At 39.5% G+C, this 25,299-nt stretch overlaps 1 protein-coding gene across 5 annotated transcripts in view; it reads left to right on the top strand.

Annotated features, from left to right (window-relative positions):
• Positions 1-25,299, top strand: part of LOC130905495 (netrin receptor UNC5D-like) — a 477,495-nt gene that overhangs the window by 156,917 nt on the left and 295,279 nt on the right. For 2 of the 5 annotated variants that reach the window (XM_057818978.1, XM_057818977.1), the window contains one exon: positions 6,362-6,539. In XM_057818978.1, the coding sequence (XP_057674961.1) occupies positions 6,446-6,539 (94 nt within the window). In that variant the 5' untranslated portion in view covers positions 6,362-6,445. Of the gene's footprint in view, positions 1-6,167; positions 6,540-25,299 lie in introns of those variants that run through there. The other 3 variants (XM_057818976.1, XM_057818975.1, XM_057818979.1) reach the window with 2 other exon arrangements.

Here is a 25,299-nt window from a genome sequence, read left to right as displayed (position 1 = left end):
TATTTATTTATTTTTATATATATATATCCTCATTTGGGGGGGGGGTCAAACCTCCTAAAACTTCTGAAATGTAAAGAAAACTGTTTTGGCACAGTTATTTCTATAACACATACAAAACTGATTTTCAGTCAAAATTGTATTTTTTCAATGATTTGCAAACTAAACTTAACAAAAACAGCAACAACCCCAACCTCCATCTCCTAATTTTTATTTTCCCTCATTTCCTCACATACTAAATGCCAAATCTCTATTTTAACTACTTAAGAACATGGGATGTATATTAAAATTGAAGTTAATTTAAACATTTACTTTTACTTTCTTTTTTTTTTTTTTTAATGATAAAGATATGAGTAGCATAATTCAGAAAAATAGGTACATATGACTTATATCATGCAGAGTGAAATGGAATATATTATGAAGATCGCGCAAACATTGACTTTTTTAAATCATAAGGAAATGAATAAGTACCCAAACATAAATGAACAAATAAAAGTCCAAAGTGCACATTGACAACTAAGGTGTTCAGAACCTCCCCATCAGAGCAATTAAAACTAAATACTGTATAATAAGCCTCCTCAACTCTTTACTTGCTCTTAAAGATTTGATCTATTTTCTGTTGGATTGCCCTTTTTTTTTTTTTGTCGCATCAATTCAATTTTTTTTTTTTTTTTTTTTTTTGCTGTTCCAGAAAACATGCACATTTGAACCAATCAGAGCTAACATCTCTGCTGATCACATGTATGGTCACAGTATGTCAGCCAATTGAACGGGTAAATGAGTCCAGGCGTTTTGCTTTGCTGCATGCATTGGCATATTGACGTGACTCTGATAACTGCAGCAGCTGTGGAAACCTCCATGCCGTCCGAGGAATAAAGTAATAAATATCGGTGGAAACGGATTACGCTACACAAGCACTTTATTATGCTTGTTGTCAACACTTTTGTATGTAAATCTGATGTTAGTAGGTAGATGAAATGCATGTCTGGCAGTTCAGCATTTTTTTTACATAGCGTTTTGATAGTTGCCGTCATATTTTTGGAATCAAAGCATCGTGTACAGCATTCAGGGCCTGAATCTTATACCGGAACTGCGTTCCTGACTGTTCTGGCCCACTTTCACCCCTGACGATGACCACAATAAAAATATTTCGACGACGAACAATTTTTACATGACAATGATGAGACGATAACAAGCTAAAAACATGTCTTTGGAGATCAAAACGTAACGAAACAAATGCCAGTTTTCAACTGATGAGACGAGAACGAGACGAAAATGCGCTATAGTTTCCGTTAATGTGTGATTAGCCTGCATCATAGCAGTGTCTCGTTGTGTGACATGTGACGTGCTGCACCCGCCCACCTTCAACTCACCGGTGTCCTCTCCTCTCAAGGCTTGTTTGTTTTGCAGCACACAGCAAGATTTGTTTTCATATCCTGGCATGAGGAAGTATGCAATGTTGCTTTAGCTTTTAAAGGTCTGTGCTGCGTAATCCTCACACACTAAATGTAACTCATAGCGTTAGCATTGCGTTCGTGTTAGGTTAACGTGTAACTGCGAGCATTCTGCTAAACTTGATGACTTTTTTTTTTTTTTTAACACACAGTACGTGGCGTCCAGGTGGGTATAATTAATTGAAAGTAACCTACTGTTTTGCTGCTTAGAGTGTATTATCACCAGGAAGTTGGTATTGTCCTTGTAGATGCTATAATATGTGCTAGTCTGTTAATGTTCATTGGAAAGTTTGGGAAAAAAATGGAAACCTTTATTTTTGGACTAAAACTTGAATTGTAGAGACGAAAATATTCGGCGACTAAAACTTCATCAACGAAATAGACAAAGACACATTTTGAAATGACAAAAATATGAATAAGAAAAATAACTATTTTCGTCCAAAAGACTTTGACAAGGAAGAAAATTTAAAAAGGCCCGCCCAAAGAAAAAAAATGTTTTGTTTTTTTTCGAATGGTGTTTCTTCGGCAGGTCGCACAGCCCGAACCGTTTCATTGATCGGCACCATTCTAATATCGAAATGACCGGGAATTTTTGCGCGATGCAGGGAATTTTTTTGAATGACCCCCTAAAATTTTCCGTTCACCCGTAAACACAGGTTTTTTGAAAAGAAAGAAAAAAATCAAAACACTACTTTTCCAACAAATTTTGACCAAATCACAAAATTTACACATAAAAAAATCCAGGATGGTAAAGGGTATAAAACTTGGAAAAAAAAAAAAAACCTACGGCTACCCCAAAATTTGCCCAAAAACTTGCCTATTCATTTCCACCAAACTTCACTGTTTTGTGGCAAAAGGTGGATTTTTCAGATGAATCTTCCATTGAATTACACCACAGTCGCCGCAAATATTGCAGGAGACCTACTGGAGCCCGCATGGATCCGAGATTCACTCAGAAAACAGTGAAGTTTGGTGGTGGTGAAATGGGGTTGCATCCACTATGGGGGTGTGCGAGAGATCTGCAGGGTGGAAGGCAACATAAATAGTCTGAAATGTCAACGAATCATAGCTGCCACTTACATTCCTAACCATAAAAAGGGACAAATACTGCAGCAGGATGGTGCTCCATCGCATACTTCAATCTCTACCTCAAAGTTCCTCAAGGCAAAGAAGCTCAAGATCCTCCAGGACTGGCCAGCCCAGTCACCAGACATGAACAGGATAAAAGAGGAAGCATGGAAGACGAAACCCAAGAATATTGATGAACTCTGGGAGGCATGCAAGACTGCTTTCTTTGATGTTCCTGATGACTTCAACAGTAAATTGTATGAATCCTTGCCGAACAGCATGGATGCAGTCCTTCAAGCCCGTGGAAGTCATACAAAATATCAAATTTGGATCTCACAGCACCACGAATTAATTTGCGTATGTTATGTAACATATTTTTGTATTTGAAGTACATTTTTGTTCAATTTTCACACTACTTTCTGTAGGCGACAAATAGAGGCGTGCAAAATTTCCGATTCTTAGATTATTTGCGATTCGGCCGTGGAAGATTCGAGAACGATTCACAAACATCCAAATTCCGATTATTGAATTATACCAGGTAAAGCGGAAGTAAAACACAGTAGGCGCGGTCTTTGGGACGCAATTAGGAACGGACTGAGAGCAAATATCATGTTCAACTCATGCCGCTAGATAAAAAAAAAACAATCATACCTGAATGCGGCCGACAGCCGCTACAACCAACGCCCAGTTGCTAGTTGCTACAAACATACGGCTACAGTAGATTCATATATATGTAGAACTAGATGTAAAACGACAGACGACGGCGGTGTTAGAACATGTATTATTGAACAGAGATTAGAAATGACAGCCCTGCCAGCGTTAGTAAACAGCCGCCATCTCAAAGCAGTAGACATTTCTAGAAGGCTCTTTTGTAGCGAACCTAATTGACTTTTTATTGAAATACTCCTAAATCGGCAAAAGCTTGTCTTGAATCTATCTTTAAATGATGAAACAGTTTTAAAACTTTGACATGTCAAAAGTAGACAGAAGGGATATTATGGAATAACGGGAGCAATTTTAACAACTGTAACGGTTGATGAATAGGGACTGGAGTATTTTATGTACTGTTATTATTGTATATTTGTTTACTGTTATATGTTAACTTGATATTGAAATGGTAGTTTGGTTTAGCCTGAGAGGATTTTTGAACAATTTTGGAACTAATGTACAAAACATTAAAAAAAAGAAAAAAAAAAAAGGAGGGGAGTGCATCAATAATCGTTTTATAATCAAATCGGAGCCTCTGAATCGTAATCGAATCGTTAGGTGCCCAAAGATTCCCAGCTCTAGCGACAAAACTTTTGTCTTGCCAAAATTTGACGTTTATGTCTTCATTAAATGATAAATCTTTTTTTCAGCGAAACAAATGTATTTTTGTACATTCAACATCATTTAGGAGGGTCTTAGCTTTCATATGAGCCATTTCTGAAACCAATTGAATAATTAAAAGTCAGGTTATTAGGAACTGTTTCTACAAAATTGATAAGCGACAAGACTTTTGTCAGGGACTGTACTAGGACCCTCACAATGCATTTCAGGCGAACTAGCTATTAGCAGCAGCGTTACTTTAGAGCTGGGATGTAACCTTTGACCGCAAAACAACAAAGGTAAGACATGCACAGAGACCGACTGCGAAGTAAAAAAAAAAAAGGGTAGGACCGACTGCTAACAATGTCACAGGGAAAACGCGGACTGGATTTTCAGAGATGTGGGCGTTCTTTATATGAACAAGTCAAATGAATTAGATAGCGACACACTGATGCGGCGCCCTACCTAACTCTATGAAGTAAGGGGAAACTGACAGATTTATGATCATATTTAAGTTAATAATGACAGGTTATAGAATTATTGATTTAAACTAATATTCTGGCAACTTTATAGGGAATATGTCAGCATTTCTTGTATCTTTTTTAGTAAAAAAAAACACCAAATTAAGGTCACGAAGGGGGCAGAGGAACCATTTGCGTATTGCAGACACAGGACTTTATTGATGTTGACAGGCAAAGGAACCATCAGGTCAAGCGGTAATGGACAGTTGACATGCGAGTGTATGCTGGAACGCTGACGACCTGACACTGAATGCTATTTGTTTGTGCCTTTAATTCTGTTCACAGTTGTTCTTTGTGACATATTAAGGAGCGCACAGTCTTTATGATGGAAACCTTTGTGATGCAAGAGGGTGATGCAATATGGTGACACATGACAGAACAGACTTTGTGATGAAAGCCTGATGCAATATGCTAGCACCTACACTACTACACTTGAACTTAACCTGAGCACACTTTGAGTGCACGTGACAATTATTTAGGGGAGCTTAAGAATAAGGCCTAATGGCGCCACTGCATATCGCGGGAAACACTCAGGCGACTTGAAGTTCCGCTCTGTGACCCCCAATTTGGCCAAATTTCAAAATTGTCCTATATGCATGTGTGATACATTATTGGAAACCTTAAAATCTCAATTTTCTGGAGGAAGAAAAATTTTGAACAGGAGGGCATTTTAAAAAAAAAAACATTTTTTTAAACAGCAAAAGCCTATCTGTAGATGAGAGCACGCGAGAGTAGAATTACAGACGCCATGACTTTAACAAGATATTATCGCGTACTTGTTTCGATCCAAAAACTGCATGTAGCATGTATCACTGAGTGTCAAGAAACAGCTGTGAATGGCCACAGCTGGATTTTTTGGGTGAAACATGGAAATATAACAAGGGTCGCGATGCTGAAATCGCAGACATCAAGGAGTGGTCGAGATGTTCTTTTTCATATATTTACCCTTTTAAATGTTTTTTTCCCCAATTTTTCTTTGTTTGGATCGATTATTTATCATCTAACATATCGGGGAAAATGCGAGCGTAACAAAAAAAATACAATTTAGCGATAGTTATGTAGTAGATATCCATAACTTTTTTACAGACGCCATTTTTTTCTTTGTGACGTCATTTGTTTAAAAGTTTAAAATATGCGCGTGAATCATTTTTTAAAGTTTTTTTTTTTTTTTTTTAACTAAATATTAGACATCAAGTAAAGATTCTAAGCTAAAAATGACACATCTTGAAAAAAAAAATTACTTGTTTTCATGGCTGGGTTAAAACAAAAACGGTTGCGCGACGTCTGTAAATGGGTGTTTCCAGGGTAAAACGGGCAAATTAAAAATAGTTTGGGGGCTTAATGCGCCATGAATCTGCTATGGCAGCATATAGACATATTGTTCTATCAAACACAACAGTTGTTTTGGCTTAAAATACAGCAGTTTCTTTAAAAGAGGAGGGCAAGAGCAAAAACTGCTTTTTCTGTCTTATCTATGTTTTCCGCCATATACATGTGGGGGAAAAAATCAGAGCAAAATAAAACCACATGAGAACATGCCGTTTCAAATTTAACTATATCACTCTCATTGACGGTAATGGACGTCCAATCTGTTTAAACTGGGAAGTCTAGCAGCCTCTCCCAGTTCGAACGGATTGCTCTACCAGCCCCTCTCATTTAAAATGGCCTAGACGTCTATCGTTGTCAATGAGTTAACCTCCACCTTATTGATCATTGGACCAATCAGCAAGCAGATGCTCATTAATTAGTAAGGCAGAAAAAAACACCATGTGACGCTCTCTCTCTTTTCTCTCTTCCACTCCTCCGCCTCGTGTCACAGTGGAACTCTTCCTCCTTCATCCTCCTCCTCTTCTTTGCCTGCCTTCCTCGTCTTGTCTCCGCACTGCGTTACAACCGCGAGGTGGCGGCTCGGACACTCAAACCAGCCCAGGCAGCTCGGGAATTTTCATTTCTTTTATTTGAAGTATTTTTATCCCCCTTTTATAGTACTTGTTTTATTTTTTTCCCCTGTAGGCTTTTATCTTTTACTGTGTATAGCCCACAAATGAGCGGGCGCGAGTGCGCATCTCGCGGAGAACCGCCGCGAACGCAGCCGTGATGGGACGCCGGAGCTCCGGAGGACGCGCGACTTTGGCCGCGCGGCTGCTACCGCTTCTGGTGATTCTTCTCCCGGCTGCCGCGCTCGGTCGAGGTAAGACCCTCCGGAACAGTATGCGTGCGTGTGTGGAAGTTGCACGTGGAAGTTCGAGCTTGTCAATCAAAGATGCAGAAGGTCACCGGTTCGAGTTCTATAAGCTGGAAAGTGTACAGTGGTGGCGATGATGTGCGCGTGCGCGTGTGGACAGTCACCTTTTGACTCGCACCTGTCAATCAAGCGCTGCCATGCGAGCCGAGTGGCGAGGTCACCTCATTAGGTACATAGGACGGTTGCCTAGTGAGTGAATAGTTTGCCCCTTTGCCTTGCGTTTTAGAGGTTATGAGTTCGAATCTCGTGTGTTACGATTGCTTGATTTTACGCAAGCTTTATTGGGCACTCCGATTCCTCAAAAACTAGGAAAAAATCATGGAGAGTTGCCTAGTGGGTGAATAGTTCCTTTGAAGTATTTTTGAGGTTCTGGGTTAAAGTCTCATCTGTGGTGATTGTTGGGTCTTGCGTGAGCTTTGTTGGATACTAAAACAAAAGATGTCGTCATTCGCTGCCATCCCTCTCACTTCAAATGGATTGGACTAGTGATAAACAATGGGACAGTGGGAAGGTGTTTTTTTCTCTTTGGCTGTCATTGACTATGTTAGACGTCCAATCCAGTTGAAGTGGTATACTCGGCAGCGAATGACCGAACATTCACTATAAATGCAGTTTAAATACGGCGATATGCAGTCCAAGCCAAAAGAACAACAACGCCGAGTTTTCAATTGACGCTGTCTAAGAGATGTTTCACTGATCAATATGTTTGTTCCTTAAAAAAAATGTTCCAGCACAGTATGGAAAGGGTTGTTGATGAGTTGCATTTTAATGAGCTTGATTTAAAAATATACTCTGTGTTGCTCTCTTCATAAGCTTCATCATCTGAAGGGCCTTTGATTGGTCACCAAGGAGACGGCGGACAGGGAGGCGTCGTTATTTTTTATCATTTAACAGGAAATGGTGGAAAAATATCAATACCAAAAGTACAATGCTAAGTAGGTCTGTGTCACTGATATTAATCAAATAGTGTTTATATCACTATGAGGTTGAATAGAAATTGGTATGCTATTAATGATACTGATATTGATAGTAATACATCGAAGTGCATAGTTAAGAAAAAAAAGATACGAAATCAAATAGAGGGAGGTATCATCTAGACCAGAGGTTCTTAACTAGGGTTCGGTGAGAACGCCTCAGGGGTTGGATGAAGGTTAAGAAGCGCAGAGCCCTATTTTGTACGCTGACTAAATCTAGGAAAAGCGGCATTTTAGACAAGGTTTTGGACTACTTAGCCCTCAATTTACAGGCTTTATTCATTTCTTTCAAATGCTAGGTCTCTATCTAATGGGAGAAGAAATCGGTTTGCTCAGTGGAAGGTTGACAGGCACTTGGTATGAGGAAGTATAACAGACCTACAGACAATGTAAACTTAGTAGACAATTTAAAAAAACAAAAAGCGGCATTTTATGCCATGAAAACAGTATTTGTTGCAAGGATGTGACAAAAACAATGTAGACATTGAAGCAAAAAAAAGGAACAGTGTGAAATGAAATGACTTTAATTTCATTTACCGTTGTGAAAATCATCAGCAAAAGGCAATTATTTGTAGTAAAGTTGAAATCTGTTAGAAATTTGAACAGGAATTCACTTTGATGTTAGCTTGCTAGGTTTTGAATATGTAGAAAAATGGCTTTATTTTGAAATTCCGAAGAGTTCAATGAATACACCTATTAAACTCGTGGGGTTTGGTACCTTTAGCAAGGTTAAGAACCATTGATCTAGACTTGTTATTAAAACATTTCTGGAGAAATTGCAATGATAGCTTTGCTTTGATGATTGGTATATCGGGTCACTTCCTGTTGATTTTTTGGCATCTCAGATTTCCTTTAGCTATCAGGCTGATTTTGGGGCATTTCAGGTTCACATCCTGTACATAATGGGTCACTTCCTATTAATTTTGAGGCATTTCAGGGTCACTTCCGATTCATATTGAGTCACTTCCTGTTAATTTGGGGGCATTTCAGGGCCATTTCCTGTTCATATTGGGTCACTTCCTGTTAATTTGTGGATATTTCAGGGTCACTTCCTGTTAATACTGAGTCACTTGGATTGGAAATCAATAAGAGTGAATAAAGGTTTTTCTGCCATAGAAATGAATGGCAAATATAGCCATAGGAGATGAATGGGAAATTTTGACCATTATAAATGAATAGGTACGTTTCTGGCAATTTTTTGGCCAAACCGTACTTTTTTTTTTTTTTTTTTTTTGCAAAAAAAAAAAAAGAATAGAACTTTTGTGCCCCTTAGTGGTCTGAATTTATTTAATGTATACAGTAAATGGCGATATTTGGACAAAAAAATATGACAAGTTGTATTTTGAACTGTCAATGTTTTGTTTTTCTCCCAAAAACTGCATTTTTGCGCGAACGCTCATTTTTGGGGTGTCAAATGGAAGAGAGCTTGAGTCACATAATTCTGGTCATTTTAGTGTATTAAACATTATATATGCAAGGCTACCATCAAATATACTGTAAAACAATATACCGAGTAAAAAAAAAGCTAGCAAATGTTCCCAATTAAAGCAGACACTGTAATTGCTTCTTCTGACATTGATGTTGTTTAAAAATTGTAATAAGTCAAATTCAAACTAATGACTGTGTAGCCGCCAGTATCAATATACTTTAAGAAAATTAATGAAATATTGCTGAATATCTAAGCATTAATTTAAATTTAGATCAATACTAATATATTTAAAAACAGCAAGTGAAATAAGACTGATCTTTTATAATGTTTCATTTGCATTTCATGAAATCAAATAATTGAATGACATTTAGTTTTAAGGGTAAAGTGAGTTTAAAAATCATTTTAAAGTTTTTCAGGGATCATAATTTGAAGTATATTTAAAAGTTATTTAATACAGTGAGTGATATCAGCAGCTAAAGTCCGCCTTATTCCTTCTGAGTGTTCTGATTTTCTACTTGTGTGCTTGTGCTTGACATTGCTGATGGTGGCTCTCCTTGCCCACATGAGAGGGCATTGGAGTACCTTCACTTCATGAAGAGAAACTCTGAAATCGGAAGAATCACAAAGAGTACTTTCACTGTATACCCAAAGGTCATGAAACAAGTAGCCACTATATTGGCAAACTGAAATTTTTTGAGTACCTTATTTTTCGGACTACAAGACACACCTGAGTATAAGTCGTACCAGCCAAAAAATGCGCAATGAAGAGGGGAAAACATATAAATTGCACGAGAGTATAAGTTGGATTTTGGGGACGTCAACTTATTTAATTGGAGACCAAGCACAAACATTATGCATTATAGTAGTTATAAAACAGAGAACAAAGTGCAATATATATAAATACAGTTTTTGCAATAGGGCTTGTTCATATTTTGTGTTTTATTGCAAGAGCGTAGGTTTGGTCTAAACGTTGGTAGGGACTAGAGGAGTTCCAAAAAATCGATTATTACATGCATCGCGATTCGACACGTGACGATTCGATTACGATTCATAAAGGCTCAAAAACGATGATTTTCCCTCATAACTTTATGGCAGCCTAATGGATGCTGCCTGTAACTGAGTGAGAGATTTATTCTTTTTCAAAAGACTGGAAAATAAATTTGTGTATGAGACAGGCAGGGACAGAAGCGCGACCCGGCACACTTCTGTGCGCAGGATATTTTTTAGAGCGAGAGGGGAAGAGAGATAGTTTGTTGCTCCTCCTCTTTCAGATTCCCAGCTGTAGTTTCAAGTCGTCAATTGAAAAATGTCCTGAGTGTGTTTCGAAGACCCGTGTGTACACGAACCCTCTTGTACTGTTTAGCCTTTATTGTTGTTGTTTATGAGCGCTAAGCTAATTAGCTAATTTGCTAACGTGTATTTCATATGCAGAACGTGTAAAACCATGATTAAGTACAGCGGTACCACTACAAACATGCGAAATATTACAGAAATCTGTGAAAACAAGGTATATTGGTTAAAAGAAGGTTTATTGATAAAGACACTTTGTTTCCAGAAAATGTGGAATTCATTCCACCTGTGTAAATTTTATTTTATTGTTGAGAGAAATAAGTACTCCCTTTAAAATGGTTCATGTTTTTGCACTTTCTTGTATAAATAAATAAAAAAGCAGCTTAAGGGCAGCTTTTTGTTGTATGGGCATGTTTCCATCATTCCTGTTGAATCATTAGGATATTTTAAATAAATGATGGACAAAAATTTGTTTCGTCTTTTTTAATTATTAATGTACGATGCATCAATAATTGTGATAACCGCGATCATCGCCAATACTGTGATCATCATCCAAGAATCGAGTCGTAGCACCCTGAATCGTAATCGAATTGACTCGTGGGGTGCCTAAGATGGCACACCCCTAGTAGGGACGATATAACACGCATGTACATTTTTTGCTGGGGACGGGTTATTAATAAGACCAAGCAGATTATTGAACGGGGATCGAGGCTACATTTCTCACGAATATGAACCTAATTAATTGATAAGGTAAATGATCAATGCAAAATAAATCTATTTACTTATACTAACTTTCTTGTGTATTGGTTCAGGTGATACAATGTTCCATTCAAATCTTTGTTTTCAAAAACTACGAAAGAAACATTTTCAATTGCAAGTCCCTTTATTTAAAAAAAAAAAACAAAAAAAACCGGGAGCTATCCACATCTGGAGTATAGTATTGCAGTAAAGTATTGTAATATAACAGCGATTTTGTAAAAAATTCATGAAAAAAATCTGAGGTATCCAAGGACCGATCTACATCTGAGGCATAGTAGACTCGAACCAAAGTACTCTCATGAAATTCTGTTGCGTGATTTCATTTCACTTTTTTTTTTTTCATGTCAGTTCATGTTCATGTCAGTTTTTTTCTTTTGAATAAAGGGACTGCAGCCACCGCATTGCAATGTTGTAATGCTAATAATACAAACAATGATCCAAATGAGGTACGGCTAGCTTTTTGCAGGTCACACAGTTTAATATTATGCTAACTCTGATGCAGATCGGACTTTCACTAGCAAAATTAGTGGCGTTTCCCCCACCTCCACAACATTGACATATTTTTACATTACATACAGTGGCTGTTGCTGGCTGGGAAAAAAAACTTTCTAATATCCCTCTTCTTCAAATGGGGTGGAGGAGGCGGAATGTTGTCGACTTGAATCTCGCGGATGTGTGAGTGTCTGTGTGGTGGTGGGGGTCAAGTCTCTAGCCTCTCTGCTCTCACTAAATTAATGGAGTGCATATCCGATGTGAAGCAGTGGCTAGCACATAACTTTTTACATCTAAACGAAAGCAAAACTGAATATAAAACTTTTGGCACACCTTTTATGTTAAATGCCCTTGAGCCCAACTCTGGCACTCTGGCTCCCTTTTTTAAAACACATGTTAAAAATCTCAGAGTGATATTCGATAGCAGGCTCAACTTTGAAAAACAGATTAGTTCTGTTGTAAGAGCAAGTTTTTTTCCAGCTCCGTCTCTTGGCCAAAGTGAAGCCTCTTCTTACTCGCCACGACCTCGAAAAAGCAATTCACGCTTTTATAAGCTCAAGGCTGGATTAATGCAACGCACTTCATGTTGGTCTTCCCAAGTCCCCAATTTCTCGTCTCCAACTTGTTCAAAATGCTGCTGCTCGATTTTTAACAGATACACCTAGACGTGAACAAATTACCCCCGTGCTATCATCGCTCCACTGGCTTCCAGTCCATTTTAGAATTGATTTTAAACTTTTACTGTTTGTTTTTAATTCTATTAATGGCCAGGCTCCTTCTTACTTATCGGAAATTTTAACCATCCGTAATTCTGGCAGGACTCTTCGCTCTACCGGCCAACTTCATTTGCACGTTCTGAGGTCCAAACTCAAACAGTGGGGAGACCGATCTTTTGCGGTTGCTGCCCCCAGGCTATGGAATAGTCCTTCCCCTGAAATCCGCACCACTACGAATTTGGGCCTTTTTAAATCTCGTTTAAAGACACACCTTTTTCCACTCGCCGTATCCTAAGATTAGTTTAGCCTGGTTTTATTTCTTAAGGGTTTTTTATGTTTTCGGATTTTATCTGTTTTATTTTTTTATTTGCTGTCTGATTGTTATCGTGATTAGAGATGTCCCGATCCGATATTTGGATCGGATCGGACGCCGATATGGGCAAAAAAATGTGCATCGGTATCAGATCGGAACACGGAAAAATTCCGATCCAGACTTCCGATCCAGTTTTTTTTTAAAGTCTGGTCCGGGTTTTCCAGCGCTCTGATTTACATAATCCATTCCAGTTTTTGCTTCGGTTTCCCTAAAGTCCGGTCCACATTTTACGGCAGACCTTCAACACACTACATTTACATTACCGTCTCCCAATTTACCGAGAGACTTTATCGGTAAAAATGTCAGCTGTGTGGGATCATTTCACCTTAAAGGACGACAAAGACGAAGAGGCAGAGTGCAACATATGCCACAATAAAGTCAAGCGTAGTGGAAAAGCTGTAAGAAGTTTTAATACAACCAACCTAATCAAGCATTTAGCGAAATACCACCACAAACAATATGAGGAGTATGTTAAGAAAAAACCGAAGACAAAAAGAAAGGTCCTACGCAACTAACACTGGCAGAAACTTTTGCTATGCGTGACAAACTGGCACTCGACAGTCCCAAAGCCCAGGGAATAACAAGTCATTGCCGAAGAATTCATTCTGTATGACGAGCCATTATCTCACGTGAGTAAAGACGCACCATCCAACACTTAGAACCACGGTACAACATGCCCAGCCGTCATTACATCCTTGAGCGATTCGGCAGTGGAAGATTAGAGAACGATTCACAAACATCCAAATTCCGATTATTGAAATATGTCAAGTAAAGCGGAACTAGTACACAGCGCGGTCTTCGGGACGCAATGAGAAACTGACCGCATTGCGTCCCGAAAGTAAAGAAATGCTTTTCATAGGCCCGGGTAATGCCAATGCTCAACTCACGGCTTTAGCTCAACTCATGCCGCTGGATAAAAAAAACACAAGAATACCTGACTGCTGCTGACAGCCGCTCCAAACTACGTCGTTTTACTGGAGATAATAGATATCATATGTATATAGAACTAGATGCTATATGACAGACTCGACTGCGTAAGCAACATTGAAGTATTGAAAACCAGATGCGTTAGTAAACCGCCGCCATCTTAAAGCAGAAGACTTCCCTAGTAGGCTGTTGTGAACTTTCCAAGCGAACCTAATTAACTTTTTACCTAAAATACTCCTAAATCGGCAAAATCTTGACTTGAATCTATCTTCAAAACAGTTTTCAAACTTTCACATGTCGAATGTAGACAGAAGGGAAATTATGGAATAACGGGAGCAATTTTAACAACTTTAACAGTTGATTCGCAAAATTAAATGAATTGAATGTAGTTTAAAGCTGCTGATACAGAATGGGGACTTGAGTATTTTATTTACTGTTTTAAAATGTTAACTTGATACTGAAATAGTCTTTTATTTAAACCTGAGAGGCTTTTTATTTAATTATTGTAACTAATGCACGAAACATTAAAAGCATCTAATAGCTTGGGGGATTTGTGGGATTTTCCACAGAGGTTGTTGGTGTGTTTTGCTTTTTTTAAGACAGTTTACAATATTATTTGCATTTTTTACTGACTGACTATGCCATTTCTGTTTGTTATTTATAATGTTTTGTGTTTGTCACTGAATAAACAGGTCAGTTTCTTGTTACCAACCGCTGTGTGTTATTCAAACTCACCTAATTCAGCTGGCTAGTTGTTATCAAGAGTACTAAAACCTTTTTCAACATGAGTCTGACAACTAAGTAAGGAGGCTAAATAACTTTAAATTTTAACACATGCTCAGATAGGCCGGTATCGGCCAGTATCGGTATCGGATCGGAAGTGCAAAACAATATCGGTATCGGATCGTAATGCAAAAATCTGGATCGGGACATCCCTAATCGTGATGCATTGTTTTCTTTTTTTTCTTAATGTCATTGTATAATACTTTCCTGCCTTTTATGAGCCATGTTTGTCTTTGCTGTAAAGCACTTTGGGGACCTTTCGGGTTTTGTAAAGGGCTAAATAAATACATTTGATTTGATTTGATTTAGCCAATCAAACGTGCGTTTGACGAGGAAAAAAAATAGTCGGGCACATTCAACAAGTGAAAAGGGATTAATAAAGTCTGAACATAATGAAAATAGTTCACTTAATGATAGTAGGGTTTATTCAATCCTTACAACATATGGGAAGAATCTAAATTACCTATATAACTGAACTCATTATATAATGCAAATAAGGTTGCTTAAAAGTTGTTGGGGACAATATGAGCATCCTGAAAAGTTGAGTGATATGTCCGTACCGTCTCTATACCAACCGACGCCCTTATTTTATTGTCAGATGATGATGTTTTTTCAGATTTCTGACCGTCCAGAATGTTGTATTTTTTTAAATTATTAATAAAGCAACTGTTGTATGTGGAATTTCTGAGGTAGTAAGATCTACGTTTGAGTCCTGACAGAAAAAGCTGGCCGTGAAGGGTAGGAGAGAACGCGCCAGGAATAAAAGGGCAACGCGGCTGTGTTTTATGTTTGCTGCTAAATGACTTTTCTCGGCCCGCGACTTTGATTGAAGCCACGTCGGAGCGGAGACGCGCCACTCGGCCGCGGCCGCTTGCCTGCTCGGCGGGAGATTGCGACGTGCTCACTTTCGCTCCTGCATTATTGAAGGGGAACACATTTCTCGCCAGGCGGGAGATGTTGAAAGGGGGGGAAAAAAAGAAGCGAATGGGAGCGCTCGGTTCTGCTGATAAAGCTGATGACTGGACGGCAGTGCAGTCAAATATCCATTGTTGTATTATTTTCAAACAGGTCAATATCCATTGTTGTATTATTTTAAAGCAGATCAATACAGAAGCCGTTTTCCTTCCCTGGCGGGTGTGGCATCAATCACAAACAAAGCTTTTATTGTGAAAGGGACGTCATGTGACCGGCTCGGTTTCTTTGTGCTTCTGGATGATGGATCACTAGATGGTGACTCTTCATTGGTGATGTCGATTTGTATTGTAAACAGAACTCTTAATATACGCAGGAAATTTTGCGCAGTCCGTGTGGTGATTTCCTGTGGTTAAATGAACGCATTGATCAAACTTTTTGAGCTGAGACACATGCTCGACTTTAGAAAATCTTGTTGCCAACCAAAAATGTCACAAAATGTATCCTCTGTATCCTTGAAATAATGATGAGCTGGTTTCAAATACACTAAGAAATGTACTTTCACAGAGTGGAGTTTCTTTAGCTCAACACAAAACTAGAAATGGTGTTTTATTATCCTGCCGGGCACTCTACGTTGCTTCCATAGATAGTAGATAAACAAAGATACAATTAATTTTAGGACAAATTACGGTATTGGCTCGAATATAAGATGGTGTTTTTTGCACTGAAATAAGACTGAAAAAGAGGGGGTCGTCTTATATTTGCGGTCTAGACATTATACCCATTTACGACACTAGATGGCGCCAGATATCATTGAAGCGATGTTCTGTCATGACAGATCTCAGCTACTCTCAAGTTTAACCAGTTTGCATTACTTTATTGCAATGTTTTTCCTTATTCAGATTTGTTTCAAGACTACAGTTACAGTTAGACTTCACTTTGATGGTAAATGCAGTTACTGCAATTTTGTTTTTTTATCTTAATAAATAGGTTTATTTACATTTCAAAAACCAGAAGCCATTCATTCAAGAATGTGATTGCACTTTAGTTTACATATTTAAATGTTCAGATATTAAGATTTGAATGAGGCAAAATAACATGTTTTTTCTCTCAAATATATTGTTATTAGTGCTGCAACGATTAATCGATTAACTCGAGTATTCGATTAGAAAAAAATATTCGAATTAAATTTTGCTGCTTCGAGTATTCGTTTAATTAAAGTGGCGTTGTAATGGTTAATTTTGAAAGTGTTTGTATTTAGTTTTACTGATTTAAGTGGATACACTGCCCTCCAGTCTGCCTCGTTTAACATGGCTGAATCCAGCTGCTCCATGTTAAGACCAACATAAGCAAGTTTTTGTTTGAGCTAATGTTTTTTTAATGCATTCGTCATTTAGTTTATAGGTATATTTAGCCGTTTTATGTAGGAATATTAGGAATATGTGTCTGAACCATTTGTTAAGAGCATTGTAAAAAAAAAAAAAAAAAAAAAAAAAAAAACTTTAGCGTTTTATAGTATTTAAGCTAGCGGACTTTTGCTATGTAAGTTAGCCACTTGTTCTTTTGTTGTAAATGGATCCTTGTTTATTATTTTTTTTTAGCTCAGCTCAGGTATTTTAATTTTTCATGTTTCTTATCCGATTACTCGATTATTCGAACTAACTAGTTCATCGATTAATCGACTACTAAAATAAGCGATAGCTGCAGCCCTAATTGTTATAATCATTTGTTTCGGATGTACTGTATTGTCTGTCTAAAAATTAATTTGGTGTTTAAAAAGTCTTTTTTCAAACTTGAGTCTTGAAAAAGAGGGGGTCATCTTATAATCAGGGCCGTCTTATATTCGGGCCAGTACGGTAAGTCAAATTTGATCATCTGTTTTGAAAATCTCTATTCCAGATACTGTATAAGTTTTCACTTTCTGGCAACATTTATCCCTTTTAATTGTTTTTTCATTATTTTTTGTTTGTTAGTTTAAATTAAAGTGTAAGGTCATACAATTAGTACTAGTTTTCTTCACATTTTTGGGGGGAAAAAATCTGCTCAAAAGTCACAGAAAATATCTAGATTCAAAAGTTCAGGCATGACCAGTCAGGCAAATTCAGTTGAGAATTTGGGAAGGGAATTAACACTATATGAGCTTTTAATGTACATGTAGTACAATTTGTTTTGGTTTTTTTCTAGTTGGACTGTGCAAGTGTGCAGTTAACAAGTTTCCTAATCTTTGGCATTTAGATTATTTCCTACGGGAAATGTCGCCGTCATATTTTCTATCAAGAGGAGAGATTTCATCAAGCAGCACACAACCTTTTCTGGCTAATAGGGAAGCTGCTTTAATGGTTATACTAAACCCTGAGCCGCCGCTATTCCCAAACATACAATAGTTCGCAGTTACTTGAACACACGGGATTAACCTTGGGTAATGAGCCATGTGCTGCTTCACCAAGTCTCGATTACGTGCTCACGTGAAGGAGAGAAGCGCCGCGCTTCAAATGTGCTGCACGGGAATGACGGGTCGCCATTTCAGTCCTTTTGCTTTCCCTCCGCCACCACCGCCGCTGAGCACGTGGGCAATATAGAGAAGGGAAAAAGCCTCGGAGCTAACGGGCCGTCCACAAAGCCATTCCGGAGCGAGCTCAAGGACGCCGTCTCAATGTCGTGATTCAACGGCCATATATGGTCTTGACAAATGTCCTGACGGAAGGACGCAACGAGGCGGCGTTCCCGAGGAAAAGTACCAGGCTGAAGACGAATGGGACATTGCGGGGTAGAATGCTTAAATCGTCTCTTGTGCTTACCTACCCCGCCTCCTATCAGATGAATGAACTGCTGTATGAATCACACTCAAACGCATATTTAAAAAGTCCATGCTCCACCAGGGCCTGCTCCTTTATGGAAACTTCTGGGGAATCGATTGAAGATTTCTGTTTCCAACGTATTGGGACACAGCTTTGAAACACCCACGAATAAACCGACCTGACCACCAACCCACAGACATACTGGCTGACTAACCCACTGACTAACAATCAACGCATCAAACTACTTTGTCAGCCACTCAAGCTTGCCTACATAACTACATAATCACTGACCAACAGATTACCTGACAAACTGACAAGACAGTCTCCCGACCTACCTTACCTACCAACAAACCACCCAACCTGCATACTACTTGAATGCTGACCAACCATCTATCCACCTACTGTACCAACCAACCAACCAACCCAACCAACTCAACGGCCAACGATGAATCACCTACCTACCGACCGACAAACAATTCAACCTATATACTACTTGTATGCTGAACAATCATCTAACCACCTACTATGGTAAATAACCAACCAACCCTTACCTACTCAATGGCCAAGGATGAATCACCTAACTACCCAATGAAGGAACCCACCCCCCCTCGCCAAGCCGCAGAAACACCGCCAGCCGAACGAAGTGCCGCTCGGCTGGCACCGCTCCCACAAGCCAACCAGTGGGGGCCAACATTCCGCGCGTTCGCCCCCATGTTAACCCTTTGTACTGACTCCATGTTCCAAAAGTTTGAAGAAGGCTCACCGAAAACAGGTTGACAATTCGTCGACAATGGTAAAAAAACAAGGCAAAACAGACGATGGAGGGACCCTGCTGGATCCAAAACAAGGCTACATAGAAATGTTTCCCGAGGAGCGAACTGTTTGTTATCTCAGTGTCCAGTCTTTTTGAAAGCTGCGGTGGAGTGGGCCGGGCCAAAAGATGTGGCTGGGTGTTGTCTTGGGATCATCCCTCTGTGGCCGGTTTTGGGCGGTTAGGTTCGTGCGTCTTCCTTCGTGTCTGGGATGTGGTTGCCACAGCGACCGACGCCCGTCTTGACGTCCCAAGCGCCCGTTATCAACTTCATATCCTGGTTGGGTGGCCGATGCTACTAGGACAGAGCGCCCTGCTCTTTGTCCTTGGAGTGGCCGGGAGAACTGATTGCGAGAGTTGGTGCCTCAATCTTGCCCGTGACGCACATGTTGGGCTTCTGTGATAAGATTTCGTTGTGTATCTATTCTGCTTCTTTTCATTAAACTATGCTGTAAATGCTATTTATTTTATATTAGGTGTGTTAGAGTTGTACAAACAGTCCTACAGCACATATGACAAATGATACTATTCCCTGATGCAAACAGTTAGACGGTGTCTATGAGAAACGGTCTCATCTTTTTCATCCCCCCTCATGAGCCCTGGCAGGGCTGATAAGGTGATTCACTTTACTGTGTCAAAGGACATGGAGTGAAGTCTGCCTAAACTATAGTTAGATGCTTTACTATAATGAATGTGTTAGACCAGGGGTGCTCAAGTCCGGTCCTCGAGAGCCCCTATCCAGCTTGTTTTCCATGTCTCCCTCCTGCAACACACCTGACTCAAATAATCAGGATCATTATCAGGCTCCTGCAAAGCTTGCTGATGAGCTGATCATTTGATTCAGGTGTGTTCAAGGAGAGGGACATGGAAAACAAGCTGGATAGGGGCTCTTGAGGACCGGACTTGGGCACCCCTGTGTTAGACTAATGCAAACAATTACATGGTGTGTGCGAGAACGGTACCTATTCCCTTCACTAACGATCGACAAACCACCCAACCTACATACTACTCATATGCTGATCAATGATCTATTCACCTACTGTACCAACCAACCAATACCTATTCAATGACCAAGCACTACCCACCTACCAACCGACTGACTAACCCACTGACTGACTGACCGACCTACAACCCACCCACCGACTGACTGACCTGAGCTACAGCGTATATACGTACCTAGATTCTTATTGACCGAATGACCAACCTCCCACCTGACCAAGCTCCCTCCCTAATTTTCCCAACTACTTATCCATATACCAACCGTCACCCAATCTTAGATATTTATCTTCCATTAATTTGTTGTCTTCAACTTTTAGGCCCAATACATTTACATTTCGTCTTTCCCAACTGTTTGTTTAGAAACATTCAATGGGGAAATATACAGTGCCTTGCAAAAGTATTCGGCCCCCTTGAACCTTGCAACCTTTCGCCACATTTCAGGCTTCAAACATAAAGATATAAAATTCAAATTTTTTGTCAAGAATCAACAACAAGTGGGACACAATCGTGAAGTGGAACAAAATTTATTGGATAATTTAAACTTTTTTAACAAATAAAAAACTGAAAAGTGGGGCGTGCAATAATATTCGGCGCCCTTGCGTTAATACTTTTTAGCGCCACCTTTTGCTCCAGTTACAGCTGCAAGTCGCTTGGGGTATGTTTCTATCAGTTTTGCACATCGAGAGACTGACATTCTTGCCCATTCTTCCTTGCAAAACAGCTCGAGCTCAGTGAGGTTGGATGGAGAGTGTTTGTGAACAGCAGTCTTCAACTCTTTCCACAGATTCTCGATTGGATTCAGGTTTGGACTTTGACTTGGCCATTCTAACACCTGGATACGTTTATTTTTTAACCATTCCACTGTAGATTTGGCTTTATGTTTTGGATCATTGTCCTGTTGGAAGATAAATCTTCGTCCCAGTCTCAGGTCTTGTGCAGATACCAACAGGTTTTCTTCCAGAATGTTCCTGTATTTGGCTGCATCCATCTTCCTGTCCATTTTAACCATCTTCCCTGTCCCTGCTGAAGAAAAGCAGGCCCAAACCATGATGCTGCCACCACCATGTTTGACAGTGGGGATGGTGTGTTCAGGGTGATGAGCCGTGTTGCTTTTACGCCAAACATATCGTTTTGCATTGTGGCCAAAAAGTTCCATTTTGGTTTCATCTGACCAGAGCACCTTCTTCCACATGTTTGGTGTGTCTCCCAGGTGGCTTGTGGCAAACTTTAAACGAGACTTTTTATGGATATCTTTTTAGAAATGGCTTTCTTCTTGCCACTCTTCCATAAAGGCCAGATTTGTGCAGTGTGCGACTGATTGTTGTCCTATGGACAGACTCTCCCACCTCAGCTGTAGATCTCTGCAGTTCATCCAGAGTGATCATGGGCCTCTTGGCTGCATCTCTGATCAGTTTTCTCCTTGTTTGAGAAGAAATTTTGGAAGGACGGCCGGGTCTTGGTAGATTTGCAGTGGTCTGATGCTCCTTCCATTTCAATATGATGGCTTGCACAGTGCTCCTTGAGATGTTTAAAGCTTGGGAAATCTTTTTGTATCCAAATCCGGCTTTAAACTTCTCCACAACAGTATCTCGGACCTGCCTGGTTTGTTCCTTGGTTTTCATAATGCTCTCTGCACTTTAAACAGAACCCTGAGACTATCACAGAGCAGGTGCATTTATAGGGAGACTTGATTACACACAGGTGGATTCTATTTATCATCATCAGTCATTTAGGACAACGTTGGATCATTCAGAGATCCTCACTGAAATTCTGGAGTGAGTTTGCTGCACTGAAAGTAAAGGGGCCGAATAATATTGCACGCCCCACTTTTCAGTTTTTTATTTGTTAAAAAAGTTTAAATTATCCAATAAATGTTGTTCCACTTCACGATTGTGTCCCACTTGTTGTTGATTCTTGACAAAAAAATTAAATTTCACATCTTTATGTTTGAAGCCTGAAATGTGGCGAAAGGTTGCAAGATTCAAGGGGGCCGAATACTTTTGCAAGGCACTGTATATCTACATATAAAACATATTTATATTTCCTTTTAAGCACATATGTTGCTGTAGTACTCATTTTGATGTCCTGCATTTATGTTCTGTGTGTTAGACCAACTGTGTTAAAGCAGCCACGTACAAGTCAATATTGTACACTTGAGGCGGGTGAAGGCCGTCGTCAAGGCAACACTGGCAAACATTCACCACTGATATCGTCGTGTTTTATTCATCTAGTCGGGAGCAGCACTTTAAGACGTCAGCACTCCAGCCTGAATAACTCTTGAAGGTCCGCTAGCTGCGCAAAACTCCTCCGTTGATTTGGGGAGGCGTGCGGCGGCAGTGGCGACGATATCCGCGGCGCCTGGACGCTCGCCATTGTCAGCCTGTCAGGATGCCCAAATTGAAATGTCAGCGCCCAACGAAGAGGCGCTGAATTAGAATGGATGCCGTTATTATTATGCGAAGTAGCGCTAATCCTCGTTCGTATGCTGGCTCAAGTCCGACAGTGGCTCGGATTATAAAAAACTCTTATTAACAGAACCACACAGTGCGGGTCGGCTCTATCAGAAGCCATTAAAGCGTGTCCTATTGATTATGTGCACCACGTCGCTTCCGTTTGATTCTCAGGGTCTCGATCAAAGGCAGATAGCAAATTGAGTATGTCTCAACCAATTTGGTGTTGTTGACTCGAGAGTTGTAAGTGGAATATCGTATTTTGAAAGATCAGACTTATTCAAAGAAAATTAGATAAACTTTTATATCCTGGAGTAGGCAGGATTGAAGCCATAACACAGGCTTGCAACCCTACTTTAACTCATTGGCTGCCATGGACGGCATTAGATGTCCAAAATGATTGGCCGTCTAATGCCGTCAATGGCACTTAAGGATTCACAGCTAGTCCTCCCAGGTTAAATTAAGTTGCCTATCGTTGTCAATAGAAGCCAGTTAGTTTAAAGTATGTCCCAGGCTCATAACCTTAACTTTGAAACCCAAACACTGACTCGCAACAATATGTTGAAATTCTGCCAAACTTTAATAACACTGCTTTTGAACCTTAACAATGGCTACAAATACTTTAAACCAAGTCTTGAGATCCTTAAAACCTAAATCCGAAATTGAAACAATCTGAAACCCAGACTTGAAACCCTCATCCTAAACCTCAACTATAAACATAACTCAAGTTTGAAACCAGAATCCAAAACACTGACTTAAAACCTCAATTTTAAACCTTATGAGGCGGCAGTTTGTAAAAACCTCAAGCCCGATTTGAAACTCTAACCCTGTTTGAATCTAACATGAGACCTGTTTAGCCTCATTACAGTAGATTCTTGAAACCTCAACTTGAAACCCACCGCAACCCACATAATCGGTACAGAAGAATGAATGAATGAACTTGAAACCAAACTCCTGCTGTAAATCATAACCCATGTTGTGAAACTGTAACCTTAGTTGAAACTGTACTTGGAAACCCTGGTTTTAAACCTAGACTTTGAAAATCTTGACTATCTCTATCCACAAATGTCAGGAATGCACACTGGGGAACAGAGAACTGAGCTCCACAGTTGCGATAACCTCCAGTAGGTCCACATCAGTTTCTGCGTCTCATGGAGAAAGCTCCCAAGGCGGAACATGACGCTGGCGTGCAGGTCGTGTTTAATGTCATGCGACTGCTTTGAAAGTAATCAATAAGATAATCTTTCCTCCGCTAAGTACTTGAGACACCTTACACCTGCAGCACCGGCGGGCGATGCAAATGAGCCCACTCTGCCGGGACGAGTCAGTGTCTGGAAATCTTGTTTCCACGCAGCCAGGTGGTAGGTAGTGGAATCATTCATCTACTTCTTTTGATGACGCTGCAAATCAACAACACCCGTGTTTAAAACTTTTGTCGCACCAATACCATTTTTTTGACTCCTAATACTAATCCTCATAACGGCGCAGCCGCTACCACGTCTTTTTAGAAAATGCTAAATTACCTTATACTTGAATGTAAATTAATTTTCTATCATGGCTTGGTCAGACACTGTATGACTGCCATTCATTGACGGCGCGAGACGTCCAATCCATTTAAAGCTGGAGGGTGGCAGCCATCTCTCCCACTTCAAATGGATTGGATCTCTACTAGAGACAAATTAATGTTGGGAGGCGGCTATCTTTGGTAGAGCGACCGTTGGTTGGAAACTAGATCTTCAAAAGTCAATACTGCGCAGCTTCGGTGCGCTATTTCTTAGTACTCCCCGATACCGATGACTTCATACTAGTACGACTCGTTGTTGTGCTTGAATGTAAATTAATTTTCTATCATGGCTTGGTCAGACACTGTAAGACTGCCATTCATTGACGGCGCGAGACGTCCAATCCATTTAAAGCTGGAGGGTGGCAGCCATCTCTCCCACTTCAAATGGATTGGATCTCTACTAGAGACAAATTATGGTTGGGAGGCGGCTATCTTTGGTAGAGCGACCGTTGGTTGGAAACTAGATCTTCAAAAGTCAATACTGCGCAGCTTCGGTGCGCTATTTCTTAGTACTCCCCGATACCGATGACTTCATACTAGTACGACTCGTTGTTAATCTTACTTTACAAAAGTAATTAATTACAGTTACAAATTCTCCCAAAAAGTAATTGCGTTAGTAACTCAGTTACCTGAATGTAAGAGTAATTAGTTACTTGGCAAAGTATCTGGTGATAATTTTGATTTTTTTTTTTTTTTTAAAACAAAACAAAAAAAAGCAGGTCACACAACGTGAAGTTTAAAGGGTTTTTTTGGGGACAATTGGCCCTAGCCCAATTCTTTACCCTAAACTTAACCAGACACGGGGGTATTGCGGCTATTGCGATAATTACATAGTAAGTAACCTTTGCTATGTTTGGAAGTCATTTAATGTTATGAATCAACCGTTAAAGTTGTTAAAATTGCTCCCGTTATTGCGTTAGTTCCCTTCTGTCTACTTTTGACATGTGTAAGTTTTAAAACTATTTCATCATTTAACCCTTTAATGCCAGCAATATGAAGCAATTATCACAGAATCCCAAAATTTGAAAAATAAGGTCTTAATGAAACCTTTTTTTCAAATTTGTAAAAAGAAAAGTCAAAATGAATATGTGTAATAAGCGCTCAGATATCTATAACACTTCCGAAATCCTGTTTGTTTTTCTCATGGTACCTGCAGATGCATGTGTTGACTTGCAGCCATCATTTTTTTTTTCAAAAAGAAATGTCAAAATTCTGAATTAGTCTCAAAATCATGAATTTTTAGGTGTATCAAATGTGAAACATTTGTAAATATAGGGTTAGAGATAGATTTAAGTCAAGATTTTGCCGATTTAGGAGCATTTTAGATAAAAAGTTACTTAGGTTCGCTAGGACGGTTCTCTACAACAGAACCTTCCTGAGAAGTCTACTGCTTCAAGATGGCGGCTGTTTACTAACTCATCTAGTTCTT

The sequence above is a fragment of the Corythoichthys intestinalis genome, chromosome 17 (assembly GCF_030265065.1).
Source record: "Corythoichthys intestinalis isolate RoL2023-P3 chromosome 17, ASM3026506v1, whole genome shotgun sequence".
Taxonomy (NCBI): domain Eukaryota; kingdom Metazoa; phylum Chordata; class Actinopteri; order Syngnathiformes; family Syngnathidae; genus Corythoichthys; species Corythoichthys intestinalis.
Note: the sequence above shows the minus strand (reverse complement) of the source record. Positions and strands in the feature narration are given on the sequence as shown.